The sequence below is a fragment of the Trachurus trachurus genome (assembly GCF_905171665.1).
Source record: "Trachurus trachurus genome assembly, chromosome: 6".
Taxonomy (NCBI): domain Eukaryota; kingdom Metazoa; phylum Chordata; class Actinopteri; order Carangiformes; family Carangidae; genus Trachurus; species Trachurus trachurus.
Genome location: NC_139897.1, coordinates 6,082,101 through 6,097,266, shown reverse-complemented (window position 1 = coordinate 6,097,266; position 15,166 = coordinate 6,082,101). Strand labels below are relative to the sequence as shown.

The following is a 15,166-nucleotide window of genomic DNA, read 5'->3' as shown; positions in this document are numbered from 1 at the left end:
TTTTAATCAGTTGTTACAGCTGAATATTATTGCAATATAAAAGTGTGTCCAAATCATTAGCTCTTGATACTTTCAGAAATATGTGTCTGTTCTGTGACGCACTGGCCCTGATGAGTATTGTTTAAGTGAAATCAAATAACTATTTACTGTGAATTTATTTAACATTTTCTAAAGACACCCACTGGTGTTATCACTAATTTTGTTTGGTTACAGCTCTTCACTGGATTGTGTAAGTGTGTACAAACTACACTTGAATGGCTTTCCTCTTACCTCTCAAAACTACTTATCAGGACACTTGATGAAACTGAGTTATAATGAAATTTTTTTTGGTGTTGTTGTTTTATTTTAAATGCTTTTTTAACCTGGGTGTTTCATGCTGAGACAAGTCAGAAGATTAGGGTTACTAGGAAAACCTAGGAACTTGTGTTGTCCAGCACCCAGCGTTTAGATTTAAGGATGTGCATGCTTTTTCTATTTTTTCAGAAGATTAGGGTTACACTTTGTGGAAGAAATGCAGCTCCATGAAATTCAACCATTGTTAATTCCACTACTTACAGAGAGAGTCTGAGCAAGCGCAAACACCGGAGCACATGTGCAGAGCCTTTAACATTTACTGTGTCAGTGATATGAAGGCTGCTTTTTTTCAACAAATGAAGCTCTTTGACAAACTGTGACCAATTCCAGTTAGTATGTTATCACAGCATACAGATTCCTTGGTGGTTCTTCCCTGTGGTTTCAGCGTACCAAATACTTTTAAACATGTCACTGTTTGAAAAGCAGGTGTAAATAATAAAGATGAAAATGACTAAATATGAGTCACATCTGCAGCGAAAAGCTTTATGATGATGCTAAGAGATGCACGGAATAAATCTGTTAGTGACTCCTTTCTTCTTCTAAATGTTTCGGTACAGAAGCTGAACCAGTGAAGATCTAACTTGAGGACTCCAGCCCTCAACCCATCTATGGTATCATATGTTATTATAACAACAAGAAAGGCACTGGTTTCCACTGTTGTTATTCTCTTTAAAAAAAATGTCCTCATATTTCTCAAAGTATGTAAGTAACAAAGTAAGCAAACAACTGAGTGGACATACATACCACGTCCTCCATGTTCACAAATAAACAGCATACAGTCCTGGATATTAAAATAGCCTATAGCAACTTGTAAATTCAAAATGTTTCAAAGGAAAGTGAGAATCACTTCCTTATCCAACCCTAAACTCAGCAAGATCATGCTGAATGTATTGACTAAGAAATAAAAAGAAGGAAAGAATGACGTAAATAGACTGTGAAGGGTTATGTAGCATACGGTATGTTCTATAAAAACTATGTCATTCATCATTGCTTTTCCACAGTTCTTCTGTGACATCAAATCCTATTTACCCCCAAGGATTCAGTCCACTCACGTATCCAGAAGGCACCGCCTTTGTTTCGTGAGACTTAGTCATTTCTAACTATAAATCCTGTCTATCAACAGTGATCTGTATTTTGTCAGTTACAGTAAGGATACTTGTGTGATAAGGAACTGACTTATTAGCTTTGCTTTCTGAGACCGACCAAGGACAATGGTCCTCAGAGAACCCTGGGAGAACAAAGTGTTCCCATGCAGAACGCTTGACTTTACTGTGCTAACTGACCTGACTGAGGAGTTTCCACCCACAGTAAGAAATCTGTTGATGCAGGTGGTTTGTGTTGGGAAGTTTCATGTTTGCATCTATTCCTGTTGCCTACATGAATAATTTAGCAGATTTATACCAATACACCTGCAGTAAAGGGATTGATGATTTAGCCTCTATGATGGACAGTTACTGTAACTACATTGTGTTGCTGTAAAAGCGAACACATTTAAGTTTAGATCATAGTTATGTCCTCCGAAACAGCTACATCTATCTGGTGACAGGGGGATAGTAATGCTGGGTTTAAAAAATACGTACATTTTCCGATTCATATCGATCTTCACTTAAAGTGTTAACTGTTAGATCTGCGCGATTGCGATTGCCATCCACAACTGTATACTTTAGAGTTGCACTGTTTACCTCTGTAGTGGGTCATATGCACATTAAATAATGTGCATTAATGTAACTGCTTTTGGGCCAATTCTTTATGTGAACATTGACATTTTTGATAATGCACCAGGTAAGAGAGTTTCATCTTTCTTAGTTCTGTGAAAATCTCTTTCATAACCAAGCAAAATTGATATTAAAACTGAAATATCTCTAAATGAATCAATATCTAATCGGATCGGAAATCAAATTGATTCAGTAAATCAGTAGCAATACCCAGCACTAGTTTCCACCATGTGGATGTGCCTATGTGTATGTTATGTGGCCCTGGAGACGCCTACCTGTCTTAAAGTCAATTCAGACATGGCCATGCTCTGTCCCATGAGTAACTGGTACTCATGTAATAATGTGGCGTACTCATGGTTCAGAACTTCAGCATGCTTATGGGCATTGCAGTGGATGTGAGTCCACTATGAGATGTTGTGGTCCTTAGTTTGAGCCAGAATACTAGTCAGTAGTCATAAGTACACCATTGCATGAGTTCCCAGTACTCAAACCACACCAACTTTTAAACTGTCTAGCTGAGATATAAAAAAAATAATAATAACAGGCCTACATAGTAAGATTGAGTGACTGTAGATTGCACGATTCACTAAAAATCTAAGTGCTGTCAGTTCTGCCACAGTAACTGACTTCAGGACCACATTGTGCCATAATGACACACACGTTACAGTCACAATGTGAAAACAGCAAAGGGAAAGAACAGACAGCCTGTCTGTATGTGCCTCATTTGCGTGGCTACATATAATTTGCTTTGATTTCCTAATAATTTGATGTCTTCTCTATATGGTACTAAACTGTCAACAGAGAGTACAGCCGGACCAATATCTGTCAACTATGGGATTTAGTTCATTACCTCCATACATATTGGTAGCACAGAGCAAGAGAAAGTGTAAAATGTACTGTTCAGCATGCTGGCTAGTGGCTACTGTATCTTCACCAAAAATAAATAGAAGGGATTTGTATTAAGATTGATGTGTTTATGTAAAACAGCCAAAGTAATATTGTTTTGGATTGTTTCAACTCTCAAAGAGCCAACTGATATACAACTATGTCAGAAAGTACTAACCAGGCTACAGTTAGCTGTCCAGCCATGTGCTGTATGAAACAAACATCAACAGGAGACAACTAAAGATCCCGAGTTAAAGTCATGACAAATCTAAAGCAACTCATTCATTGCCTATTATTTTGTTGTTGTTGTCTTTTAATACATCTTATTTCAATGACACTGACTCAAGCCTCGGTCATAATCTTCCACTGCTGACAGGTACTGTACCACAGTGAGCAGGTGAACAGTGTGTATCCGTGCTCTCATGGAGCTGCTGCCGCTGTGCGCGCTGTCCAGCAGGGGTGGTGCTGAAAGCCGGATCTGCGGCCTGGGATCCCCTCTCACAGGCCTTTCACACCTCACCTCTTCAATATGACACAAATGCTGCCCGTTCAAACACCACCGGCTCTCTGTTTTAAACGCAGAGCAGCATTAAATTACATATATTACCCGTCACCTCCGGCAGCAGCCTTTAATTTGACTCAACGAGCTCAAATCACGGTGAGTGTTTGACGACCGTCAGGAAGCGGACGCTGCTCTCAATCACGGGCCCGCTCATAAACAAAGTTGAGCCGGGTGCTTTTTAAACGTTGAATTCCGTTTTCTGACAGTAAAATACACTTCCTATGCATTGTTACAGACAGGAAACTGCACCTCCCCCCCGCCACAAGCTGCCCCGGTACAACCCCCCCACGACATGACTAATAAAAACGGCGTCAAGCAGCGCCGCGGCAGGTGGCTCCGTACCTTTTGTAGTCGGAGGAGAAAATCCCTCCGCTGGCTGGGTCGTGACCATATTCGGGCTCCCCGACGCTGGACGACCCCCCCTTCTCGTCGTTGAAAGCGGAGCTGGCGGACATGGCCCTGGCTTTCTGTGTTTTTCTCGCCCTCGCAGAAGCAGCGATGGAGATTTAGTGCAGAAGCAGCGGGATGAACGGCTCTTAAAGGCGCACAGACACACCGCCTCTATGCCCGGGATGCTCGGTGCAGAGGGGGATGATGGGTGGGAGAGGAGGGGGCAGGGATGATGCTCTGATCACGTGACTGTGCCAGATTGTAGTTCCTGCAACCGGAAGTGTTTTTCATTCATTTTATTTCCTCACCTCTCCTTTATGACATTTACAATACGTTTTGTTTGACATCAAGATTTCCAGGCAATGTGGAAACAGTCTCACTGTATGATGTCCACATCAAGGCTGGATGAGCAACCAGCCAAAGGGGGCGTTTGCTCAAAAGCCTCAGGTTTCTTCTGTATTCTGTATTCTGTGTATTCTACATATTATTCTGTCGAGATAGGCTAATGTTATCACATGTTGAAAACATTAGCATTAGTGTGATAGTATCCCATACAGGTACTGTTAGGGTGCAAGCTAAAAAAAAAAAAATATATATATATATATATATAATAAATATATTTTTTCATTATCAATACATCTAATAATCACTACTAAAAACATAATTAGACACTGTATGGAATATTTAGGAAAATATATTTTTTAATGAAAATGAAATAAATTTGAAATACAAATGTTTGTTTGTAATCTTGCAATTACATCGGAATTCAATATGAAAGAAAGGTGTAGCAATTTTAGATGTAGCCTTTCTAGGTTCATTATCAATATTTGTGGCATGAGAAGTTGTAAACTGAGGTAGCCTAATCTTTACAGCAACTCCTCATTTAATTACTGCCACCTAGTGGAGGAACAGACTATGTACAATAATATTCTATCAACTCAAATATCTACAGTACAGTTCTCCCATTATTGCTTTTATCTATCTTCACCTTTTTACTAACCATATTTTTGTTTTTGGCAGTATTGACTGTGTTTAATGTAACACCATGTTAAATAAACAGGGGTAACAAAAACACTTGATAAGTAAGCTTTGTAACTGCATCTCTGAGGTCACACCAGTGATGACTGTCAATGTATTTCTTTTTCTTTTTTTTCTCTTTTTTTTTACTAAAGGTTTATTAATTGTCCAAAAACTGGAATTAAGAGTCGGATCGGACCCCAGGAAGAATAGTTTATGTAAACTACATCAGCTAATGGGGATCCAAATAAAATAAAATCTGTTTAAAAATGCTGAAATCTGTAAGCACATATCTGGTTCAACTGGTCTGAGGGAACACTGTATCTCTTGGCAAGTTGTAAATATTAATATTAAGTTCCAGTGGAACTTAATATTAATATTTATCAGGTTCCTTGTGAAACATCAACTTAAAATGTTGGCCCCACCTGCCTCTATGGTGCATCTTAGTGAAACTCATATTCATTACACACAGATTGAAATATTTCATGTATTTCTTTATATTTCTTTATGATTATAGCTTATATTTAACGAAAACCCAAAATTCAGTATCTCAAAACATTACAATTGTGAAAATGTTCACTATTGTAACCTAATGGTGTCACATTCTTATCAGCTGATTAACTCCAAACATCTGCAAAGGTTTCCTGAGCCTTTTGGTTCAGTAGCTCCACTCTCATGGAGAAGACTGCTGACCTGACAGTTAATGTATTGAGATGCATGTTCTTTTATGCATCTCATGTATGTTCTTTTATCACTTATTTTTCGTCCCCGTTGGAGCCCAAATATCAGTTTAGTAGAGCCTAAATCAAAGGGAACTCACCTGACTGTTGTCTCGGAGGAACTGACACGAGGCCATTCTCGTCATGTTGCTATGGCAACGTAGGTCACCGGCAGGTCACCGGTCGGATTCAGCAGTTTGAGGAGGGGGGAAAAAATAGCGGAATACACCAATAGTTAGCTTAAACATAGACACTAGAGCCTCTAAAATTTCGAGGAGAAAATGAGGAAAACTACACCCAACCCGTGAGTTCACAGTTTAACAACAAAAATGATTTTATCAACAGGTAACGACGACAGCATTTTTAGGTGAGGTGAAACACAGAGTTAGCTAACTTAGCTCACCAACGAAAGTGTTGTTCTCCCTTAGGTCTCTTCGAGCAAGTTACATGTCGGCATCCGGAATGCATGGAGTTGGTCAAAGCGCCAGACACTCGAAGTTCCCTGGTTCTCAAACACGAAAAAACGTCTTGGACCATGGCGGGAACGGCAAGAGCAACGGCCCGGGGAAAGGGCGAGGCCACCAGACTACAGGAAGACCAGTCCGGGTAACTGTAGTGTAACCATAGCAACCTTCTATCGCCTGTCAGGGGGAATCATGATAATAATACTGCACCCTTTACCTCACTGCATTCATTTGACAGAAGTTACTAGGATTAGTGTTTTTCAACCTTGGGGTCGGGACCCCATGTGGGGTCACCTGGAATTCAAATGGAGTCGTCTGAAATGTCCAGTGATTGATAAAAAGAATTACTGATAAAAAATATTTTCAAAATTAATTATTATTCTTTTTAAAAATATGATTAAAAACACCACACACAATCCTAAACAACTGTATTCTCGAATTTAAATTGAGTTCAAATAAAATGCAGCATATAAAAATATCTGAGCTGGCGCATCTTGATTGACAGGGTCGCCAGAAATTTGTGATGTCAAAATGGGGTCATGAGCCAGAAAAGGTTGGGAAACACTGAAAAACATTGTAAATTGGATTCTCAAAGAATATACAAGTGGTCTAATGGTTCCCAACATTCAAGCTTGTGACTCCTTAAAAAATGCCAAATAAATTACTGGTTTTAATTTAATAACAACTGGCCAGCACTTAGGGCAAGTACGTGTCCAGTATTTCATACATTTTTTTATGTATGTTTCAAATAATACATTTTCAGTATTTTGATTGCAGAACTTGTAATGGAGTAGTTTCACCTTGTTGTTGGTACAATAAGAAGCTTAAGAAAAAATAATTACTGTACTCATAGGGGAGACCAGGGATGGTGTAACATGAGTCAGTTGTTACACTTCCAATTTCTCCAGTAGCACTAGAAGTAGCACCCTGAGTCTGAAACTCAATTGCATGTCATTTGTGTATATCTGTTTGTTGTTGCCCTCTTTACAGGTGTTGGATGAAGATGGCACTGATGTTACTCCTCAGCCGCTGTATCATGTCGAGTCAGGGGACACACAGGCCAACCAGGGCAGATTATTTCTGGATGAAAACTGCAGCTCAGGATCAGAACATTCACAATCAAGTTTCAGTATACGTTCTTCCAGGTGGTCTTTACACAGTTTCCACCGGCTGATTAGATGTTCAAATAGCATATAATTGTAGTGGCAGTAGTAGTAAAGCTGTAAAGCATCATTTTACTTTGACACCATTATAAAGCACTAGTTTAGGAATTATAGTTATATATTGTGACAGAAACATATACAATGACTGTATCTAATGTAAATAAAAATCTGTTTCTTATTCCCATGCATTTACCACTTCTGACACTGTGATGACTTGTTTTGCAGCTCATTTAGGAATGGCAGCTTCTGTGACAGATTGCCCCCTACTAGCACTGAGGATGGTCTTCCTAAACTGGACATACCCACTCCATATGGTTACTTGAGTTTTTTATTTGTTATGTGCAATAAAATACTGCCCCCTGCAGCATCTCCACCACTGTAATGGGAAACAATATTTTGTGGTATTTCCAGATGTTTATTCAGTATGATTTTCTTTCTTTGCCATTTGCTCTCTGCCAGTGTTTCCAAAGAAAAGAGACAATGTGAAAAAACACATTACAGAAGAGGAGTTACATAAGGTAGTAGACATATATCTCACTGAGTCGGATACAACTTCACTGCTGGACATACCTTGCACTCGTATCTCAGAAGATGCTGATGATGCAGAAGTTGTTAAGTGAGTAAATGGCTATGTTCACAGATTTTTCTGAAATATCAAACAGGATCTGAAATGCTATGCTCTGAACTGCTTGCCACATACTGTATTGTAATGTAGGTGTAAAGATGATATCAGTTTATGTTCAGTGCAGACATGTTAACAAGTAAAGTGTTCCAATTTTGTTCTTTGTAGCAAACTTGATATTTATTCATATTTTTTTCTTGCAGAGAAAGAAACATTCATTATACTGAGCTTTGCAAGAACAGAATGGACAATGATAAGTATGTGGTGCAGTCAATGCAGACATTTAATGGAGAACCCAAAGACAAACAGATCCAGTGTCAACATGTTGTCATGGTGGAAAAGGGTTAGGCATCTTTTTTTTCTTTTGTATAGTTTTTTTTGACAGACACATTTAACATAATGTGCTAAACAATTTTCTAATGAAGTTTGGATTTGATAGATTTACTCAGGTGTCTTTTTTAAACCTCAGACTATTTCATCACAGTCCATCAAGGTTTTGCTACAGCATTTACATTTAGAAACAACCAATACTTATCGGTCAGTTAGCAGTGTTCATCTTTCAACAGTTGGTGTTCTTTCATATCCACAGGAGCAACTGCTACTGTCTGGGACATCTATGATTCTCTATCTAAACAAAGTGAAACCACTGAGACAGAGACTGATCCAAACAGCACTTTGAGCACCAGCAACATTCAAGAGAACAGTCAAGAAAACAGCAGTGGCAGCAGCAGCAGCTCAGTCTACACAAGTAACAGCACCTGACTCATCTCCACTGGGCCGGAGAGGCCACTCCATGGCATTTGTATGGAAGCTAGTGAGGCAATAACAGACATGTATCATTTTCTCACATTTCATCTCCTCAGGCAGTAGCATCAGCTCACAGTTCGAAACTGACAGCTATTTGAAGAGTCTAAATGTTGAGGCCAACCCACAAGAAATAATGGGGTCAGAGTCTTTCCAGAATCTCTCGTTAGTCATGATGAGGAACGTCATGGCAAACATCTTTCAACCCAAACTGGCCGCTTACAAACAGCTGCCTGTTCTAGACGGTAAACTCAAGATTAAACCTGATCTCAGTGTGTTGGTGCAGGTGCATCGGTCTGACAGTTTAAAACTCTGTGCCTAGGCTTCTTTTCCTTCTCCTACAATGGTCACTTATTAAATGCCATTGTATTTGAATAAATACTGTTGATGTTGATTTTTTTTAAAGACTCTGACAGTGAAGTGAAGCCGAGGATTGTGGAACAGACTAAGGAAGATGAGAAGACTCGTCTACCTCCAACACTTGAATGTCTGTGGGCTTTCAGCTGTGAGCTCACCAGTGGTTGGAACATTAACAGCATGTCCTTGAACAAGATGGACCCGGTAAAACCGAAACAATCACACTTGCTGCTGTTTTTATGCACTCCATTGTCATGTGTCACTATTTAACTCTTCACAAGCAAATGCTAATATACTTGCAGCTTGCATTTTACTGCACTTTAATGGTGTAATTTTGGAATTACACTGGGCAAATATTCATCTTTATGGAACTAATATCAAGTTATTATCTTTACATCAAAAGTTCTGCTCTTATACTATGCTATCTTTGTGCTCTATAAGAACCTCCTGGCTGTGGGATATGGTGAGCTAAAGAGGAACAAACCAGGACTTATCTGCTGCTGGTCCCTCAAGAACCCAATGGTATATACACATTTATACATGTTGCTTCTTGTTTCCTTTCAGTCACTCACTCGTCGTGGGCCCTACAGTATGTCAGCCCACTGGTATGCTAATGTTAGGTAGGAAAAGGACACAGGAATAGGAAGGCACTGAAATCCAAATGGCCTCTAAAGACCAGGCCAGTGTTTTGCTTGCTGCTAGCTATTTATGTGTGAGTGTATTGATCAAATGAGAGGGAAGATTGAAAGTGATTTAGAAAACATGAACACATTAAAGGTCCAGTGTGTAAAATGGGGAGAAAACCGTGACATCTAGCATTCAGATTCTAGTTTGCAGCGCTCACTCGCTTACTCGCATTCACCCCTCACGTCAGCAAAATGACGATGGCCTCTGAGGACAAAAAACTTTGTTTACCATGACTGGGACGACTGGGAGTATTTTAGGAGCATGGAGCGATGAGGTGAAGATCTAAACCATTGTACAATACGTATGCTGTTTCCTACTCCTTCTTTCCTTCTGCCTTCTTCTTTGCTGGTTTACACTCTCTAAAGCAAGACCCTTGCTATAAAAGAAGAATTATAAGGCTACGAAAACAAATTTTAAATGATAGCGATTATACAAATATATTCATGGGTAGTATATTCAGATTTTGCCAATAAACCTGGCCAATTATTACGCACCTTTAAAAGTAGTACATTCACCAGTTTAGTTCTGTCTGTAGTGACAGCAGTTGTAATTGTGTCCCTTGTGCAGTGGCCAGAACACGTCTTCCACTGCCATAGTTCTGCTACATGCTTGGCTTTCTCAGCCAACAACCCCAGCCACCTGGCTGTGGGGATGTTTGATGGTACCATAGAACTATACAACATCCAGTTTCCAGACAACATGGCGTGTTTCACCAGCAGCAGGTGAGAACTGTGTGTATGTGAACATAGAGATGATAATTTCAAATCAATAAGTCTAGCTCTTGCCAAACCTATTTTCTTTGAGCTTTATTTTTTTTTCATTTGTTCTGTAGAGATTGTGTGAACAAACACCTGCAGCCAGTGTGGCAGGTCCAGTGGAGCAGGCAGGATGAGATCAGGGTGGAGGCGGTGGAAGCCCTCGTCTCTGTGTCAGAGGATGGCAGGATTAAGAAGTGGCACCTGTGCAGAAGTGGTCTTGAATGTATAGGTACTGCAGTGTGCACCTGTCAGCCATGGCAACAGTGTAATCGCAATTTCACACATGGCAATTAAAGCAGAAGTAAGCGATCCGGTCGTTTTGGCTAACTTTGTTAGTTAGCAGTCCCCGCCCTCGTCATGGATCTATTGGTCCTCGTCCCTACGTCACCACATTCACGCGCATCCCTTGGCTGCACACACAGCCCTTCATGCCGTTCTCTCTCCTCATTGGATAAAGCTTGTAGGATACAAGGAAGTATACAAGACGTTTTCTCCTCAGCTTACAGCAGAGCAGAGTGACTGACAGACCCGTGTTTCGGACCAAACACTCTATGTAAGTGATGGCCGTCGGAAGATATAACTATTTAAGATAGGGGTGGGCAAAAATATCGATATGGCAATATATCGCGATACGTTATACCGCGATACGATATCGATATTCAATATTTAAATATCGATATTATTTTTTTTCAAAAAAAAAAAAATTCTATTTTTTTTTCAAATAATAAATCATGTTTCAGACCTAAATCCAATTGAAATATGTTGTTGTAACTTGCACTTGTATAAAATGGGGGCGGCGCTGTCTTATAATGTTACAGAAAATTATTTTTAAATACCATGAATGGAAAATTACATAAAACAAGTTGCTACTGACTTTTCAGTCAAAGCACTGTCTTGGTTTACATAAGACATGTTATTAATGTTCATGCACTTTAATGTCTCCAGCTGTACAGTGTTTATTCATTTGTACATTGTACAAAGTTTTGGAATAAATGCATGAGACTTTTTCCTTTTTATGTTTTTTTTTTCATTCACATATATCGTGATATATCGTTGATGAAATTTCTTGCAATATATCGAATATCGCAGATATCGTGTATCGTGATATTATCATTATCGTGGGCCAAATATCGCCACAGTATCGAATCGTGAGTTACCCATATCGTCCCACCCCTAATTTAAGACTTATATTAACACAAATATTCCGCTTACTTCTGCTTTAAACAGCAGATGTAGAAGCTTAAATCTTTATGTTTTATATCTTTATGTATTATATACAGTATATAGGTTAACTATGTATAGTATGTTGTCCATGTGTTCTTAGACCTGATGGAGCTGAAGAGGCCTGATAAACCTAAGGAGCAGGATGAAAAAAAGAAGAAGCAAAGCAGAGTTGTGGCATCGTTGATGCCTGGTTTTTGTATTGACTTCCATTCAGTAGTAAGTTGGTCACAAATGTATTGTGTCAGGTTGGTTTTATTTGGAACAACACTTAAGACAAGGAGTCTTTTTAGTTTCAGTTTTCACAGAGGTTGTTTTTCTGTTTGTGTTTCTCCTGCTTTTACTATACGTACACGGCTCCTGCAGGAATCTAGCATCTATCTGATCGGCACACAGGGCGGACTCATCCACAAGTGCTCTCTCTCCAACAGTCAGCATTTTCTGGAAACCTACCAAAAACACTTTGTAAGTCTGTGTGGATAACACAAATGGCTGCATATTCCATCTGTTCCTGTGACAAAATTACAAATCTTAACAAGTACAAGAATCACCCCCTGACCCAATCAACATGACAAATACAGTGCTGAACAACTTTTGATGTATTTCTGTAATAAAACAGTAGTTGTAAACTTCAATTACTGCAGTATTTTCTCTGCATGTCACATGCTACTCTCTCAGTTCCAGGTAAACCACATTGAATGGTCTCCATTTAGTCCTGATGTGTTTCTGAGCTGTTCCTCTGACTGGACCATCCAGCTGTGGAAGCAGAGCCACCCCACCCCGGTGATTAGCTTCACCTCCACCCAGAGGGCCGTGACCTCTGTCAGTTGGTCCCCAAACCAACCCTCAGTGTTTTCAGCCATTAATGGACGGCAGGTGGAGGTCTGGGACCTGAATACGTGCATGTGAGTCTGTCGGACTGAGAAAGTTCCAGTTTCATACTCACAGTCTCATGTACTGTCAACCAATGCGTTTCTTTGGTTGACGTGAGCAAGAAATAATCCTGTGTCCACTAAATGCAATCTTCTCTGTTTAGCCTTGAGCCAACCATCGTGCACCAAGCCGCACCTGGTGTGAAGCTGACTGCCCTGCTGTTGGCTAATGGGTCCGACTGTGTCTTAGTAGGCGGCAGTGATGGAAAAGTGACCGTCTACAAGCCCAAGAACTTCACTGTGGGAAGCGGCAAGCAGGTAAAACTGCCTATTTGATATTCAACGTAGCCTATTGTGAAGCCTGTGGCCTTTTCAGACCACAGGGGTAAAAGGAAAAGGGGGAGTATCGACTTACGCAACGATCTGACATATAACTCATTTTCCCACAATTCACTTAAAACATATGAATCATGACTGAAAAAAGCGGAATACGGCACAACATTTAGTACTGCACACAGATCCAACTGTCTCTCTTGCTCTTTCTTACAGGTGCACAGTCTGGATGACATAGTTCGCTTTGCAGTCTCCAGAGAGCAAATGGTATAAAGTCAAAGTTCAAATCACTTCACTCCACTGAAAATATCAAACCACATCTTTGTAAATCTGTTATAGCACCTAGGTTTTTGTTATGGTTAAAGTCTGAGGTTAATTATTAACTGTTCTTTAGAAATTGAATAAAAATGTTGAATAACATGGAATTAATATGTCTCTTGTGTTCCATGCAGTGTAGTATATGTTTTAACCACATAATAGAACAGAACAAAGGGTCAAAGATAAACATAAGAGTCTATTACTGCATGTGAATTTGACAGTCTGTTAGAAAAAATGTGTGCAGTTTATCTCAGCCAAGTGAGCTCCTTAAATTTAGCTTTAAATATTTAACTAACCTAATTAAAAAGTACATTGAAACAATCAGTCAAAAGACATCAGTTCAAGTCTGAACCTCACCTAAATATATAATATAAGTACACATTTTTAACTGCAAAATGATTCGAAAGCATTTTATTGCACCCTTTAAAAAGACACATTCCATCTGCAAAGAGTCAGCACCCAACAAATGGTCAAATTGAGAGAAGTCTGCGACATGAATTTGTACCATATACTGTAGGTCTGATGGACCTTAAAGCAGATATCAGCTTCACGGCCGTTTCGGCTAATGCTGCGTTCAAGGCAGGCTTTTGAAACCGTAAGTTACAGCTTCAAGTCACAACTACGACTTGGTAGCGTTCCAGGTAACCCGCAGCTCGTGTTTTTACCATCCTGTTGTCTGTGAAAGTTCCCTATAACGGCCACTCGTAACTTCTGACCCGTGAACTCGTACCAGATCGAACTGGTATGACTTCACAGGAAGGAAAAACACAAAGTACGAGTTTCCTTGAACGCACCATGAGTTAGCAGCCCCCGCCCTTGTCAGGCATCAATTGGTCCTCGTGCTACGTCACCACATTCACGCGCATCCCTTGGCTGCACACACAGCCCTTCATGCCGTTCTCTCTCCTCATTGGATAACACTTGTATCCCAGAAGAAATGTTTTCTCCTCGGGTTACAGCAGAGCAGAGTGACGGAGAGACTCGTGTTCCGGTCGAAACACTCTATGTAAGTGATTGCTGACGGAAAATATGACTAATTAGGACTTATATTAACAAAAACATTTCACTGATATCTCCTTTAAGTCCAGGGGAGACACCTACTGGCAAAAAAGTCACATTATCGATGTTAAAAAAGAAGAAAAAAAGTTGTTACACTGAGAAGCACCGTCTCATTATGGCTTATCCGTGAGTGTTTTGCATCATATTATATTTCCATTTTAGGTTTTTCCACATACTCTGGCAAATTTATTTTTGCTAAGAGTTTTTAGCAATGATAAAGATGTCCAGAAGTGCTGTCTGTCTGATGGGCCAGTGTGTAGTGTGAAGTACATGAAACAAGACACTGTGGAGCAGCATTTAGCTTCAGACCATTTCAACTAATGCCACCAGCACTAAGTGCAGAAGAAAGGAAATACTCAAATGCACATCATTGAATGTAAATAATGTCATAACAATTTACATTACTCAATTGTAAATCTGTACATATAAAGTATTGATTTGTTTGTTGGTTGTTAGATGACAAAACAAACATGTGACGTATGTGGAGGAGCAGCTTTCAGTTTGTAGCAGTAAACAACTCAGTGGAACCGTGTGCAGAACTCAAGAATGCATCAGCTAACGCGGTTATTCTGGATGACAGTGCTTTCTTTCATTCACACACAAGCTCTGACAAATAGCATCACGCTCCCCAGGCCGGCTGGCATGTCTGCAAATGACAAAACTCCAATGTGTGAAGTTGTGGAGACCTGCCTTCACATTCCACTGCAGGAATTTGAGACGGAGCTCAGACACCAGCACGCGTGTGTGATCCTGAAACCACAACTTCAGGGTGTCACATTTCAAACTTTGAGATTTTTTACACCAACTGCTGCATCTGTTTGGTGATGAACAAATTACGACTTAACTTCATGTCTTATTCAAAAAAT

General features: G+C 39.8%; 3 protein-coding genes across 3 annotated transcripts in view; 1 reads left to right on the top strand and 2 right to left on the bottom strand.

Moving 5' to 3' along the window:
* The window catches only part of ap3b2 (adaptor related protein complex 3 subunit beta 2), a gene marked incomplete at both ends in the record, with an annotated part of 57,618 nt that extends 53,647 nt beyond the window's left edge, over window positions 1-3,971 (bottom strand). Inside the window, one exon of the mRNA XM_083974143.1 lies at window positions 3,859-3,971. Within this exon, the coding sequence (XP_083830269.1) occupies window positions 3,859-3,971 (113 nt within the window). The remainder of the gene's footprint in view (window positions 1-3,858) is intronic.
* Window positions 1-15,166, bottom strand: part of crabp1a (cellular retinoic acid binding protein 1a) — a gene marked incomplete at its 3' end in the record, with an annotated part of 415,466 nt that overhangs the window by 148,782 nt on the left and 251,518 nt on the right. The window lies entirely within an intron of this gene.
* On the top strand, window positions 6,105-13,196 carry LOC310987295 (dynein axonemal intermediate chain 4-like; the record flags this gene model as incomplete). Its single annotated transcript, XM_083973485.1, has 14 exons — window positions 6,105-6,248; window positions 7,097-7,149; window positions 8,095-8,234; window positions 8,481-8,639; window positions 8,755-8,989; window positions 9,199-9,256; window positions 9,494-9,574; window positions 10,307-10,461; window positions 10,572-10,726; window positions 11,822-11,937; window positions 12,085-12,183; window positions 12,397-12,623; window positions 12,755-12,908; window positions 13,140-13,196. 14 exons carry the CDS (start codon window positions 6,105-6,107, stop codon window positions 13,194-13,196), a joined length of 1,833 nt encoding a protein of 610 aa, XP_083829611.1.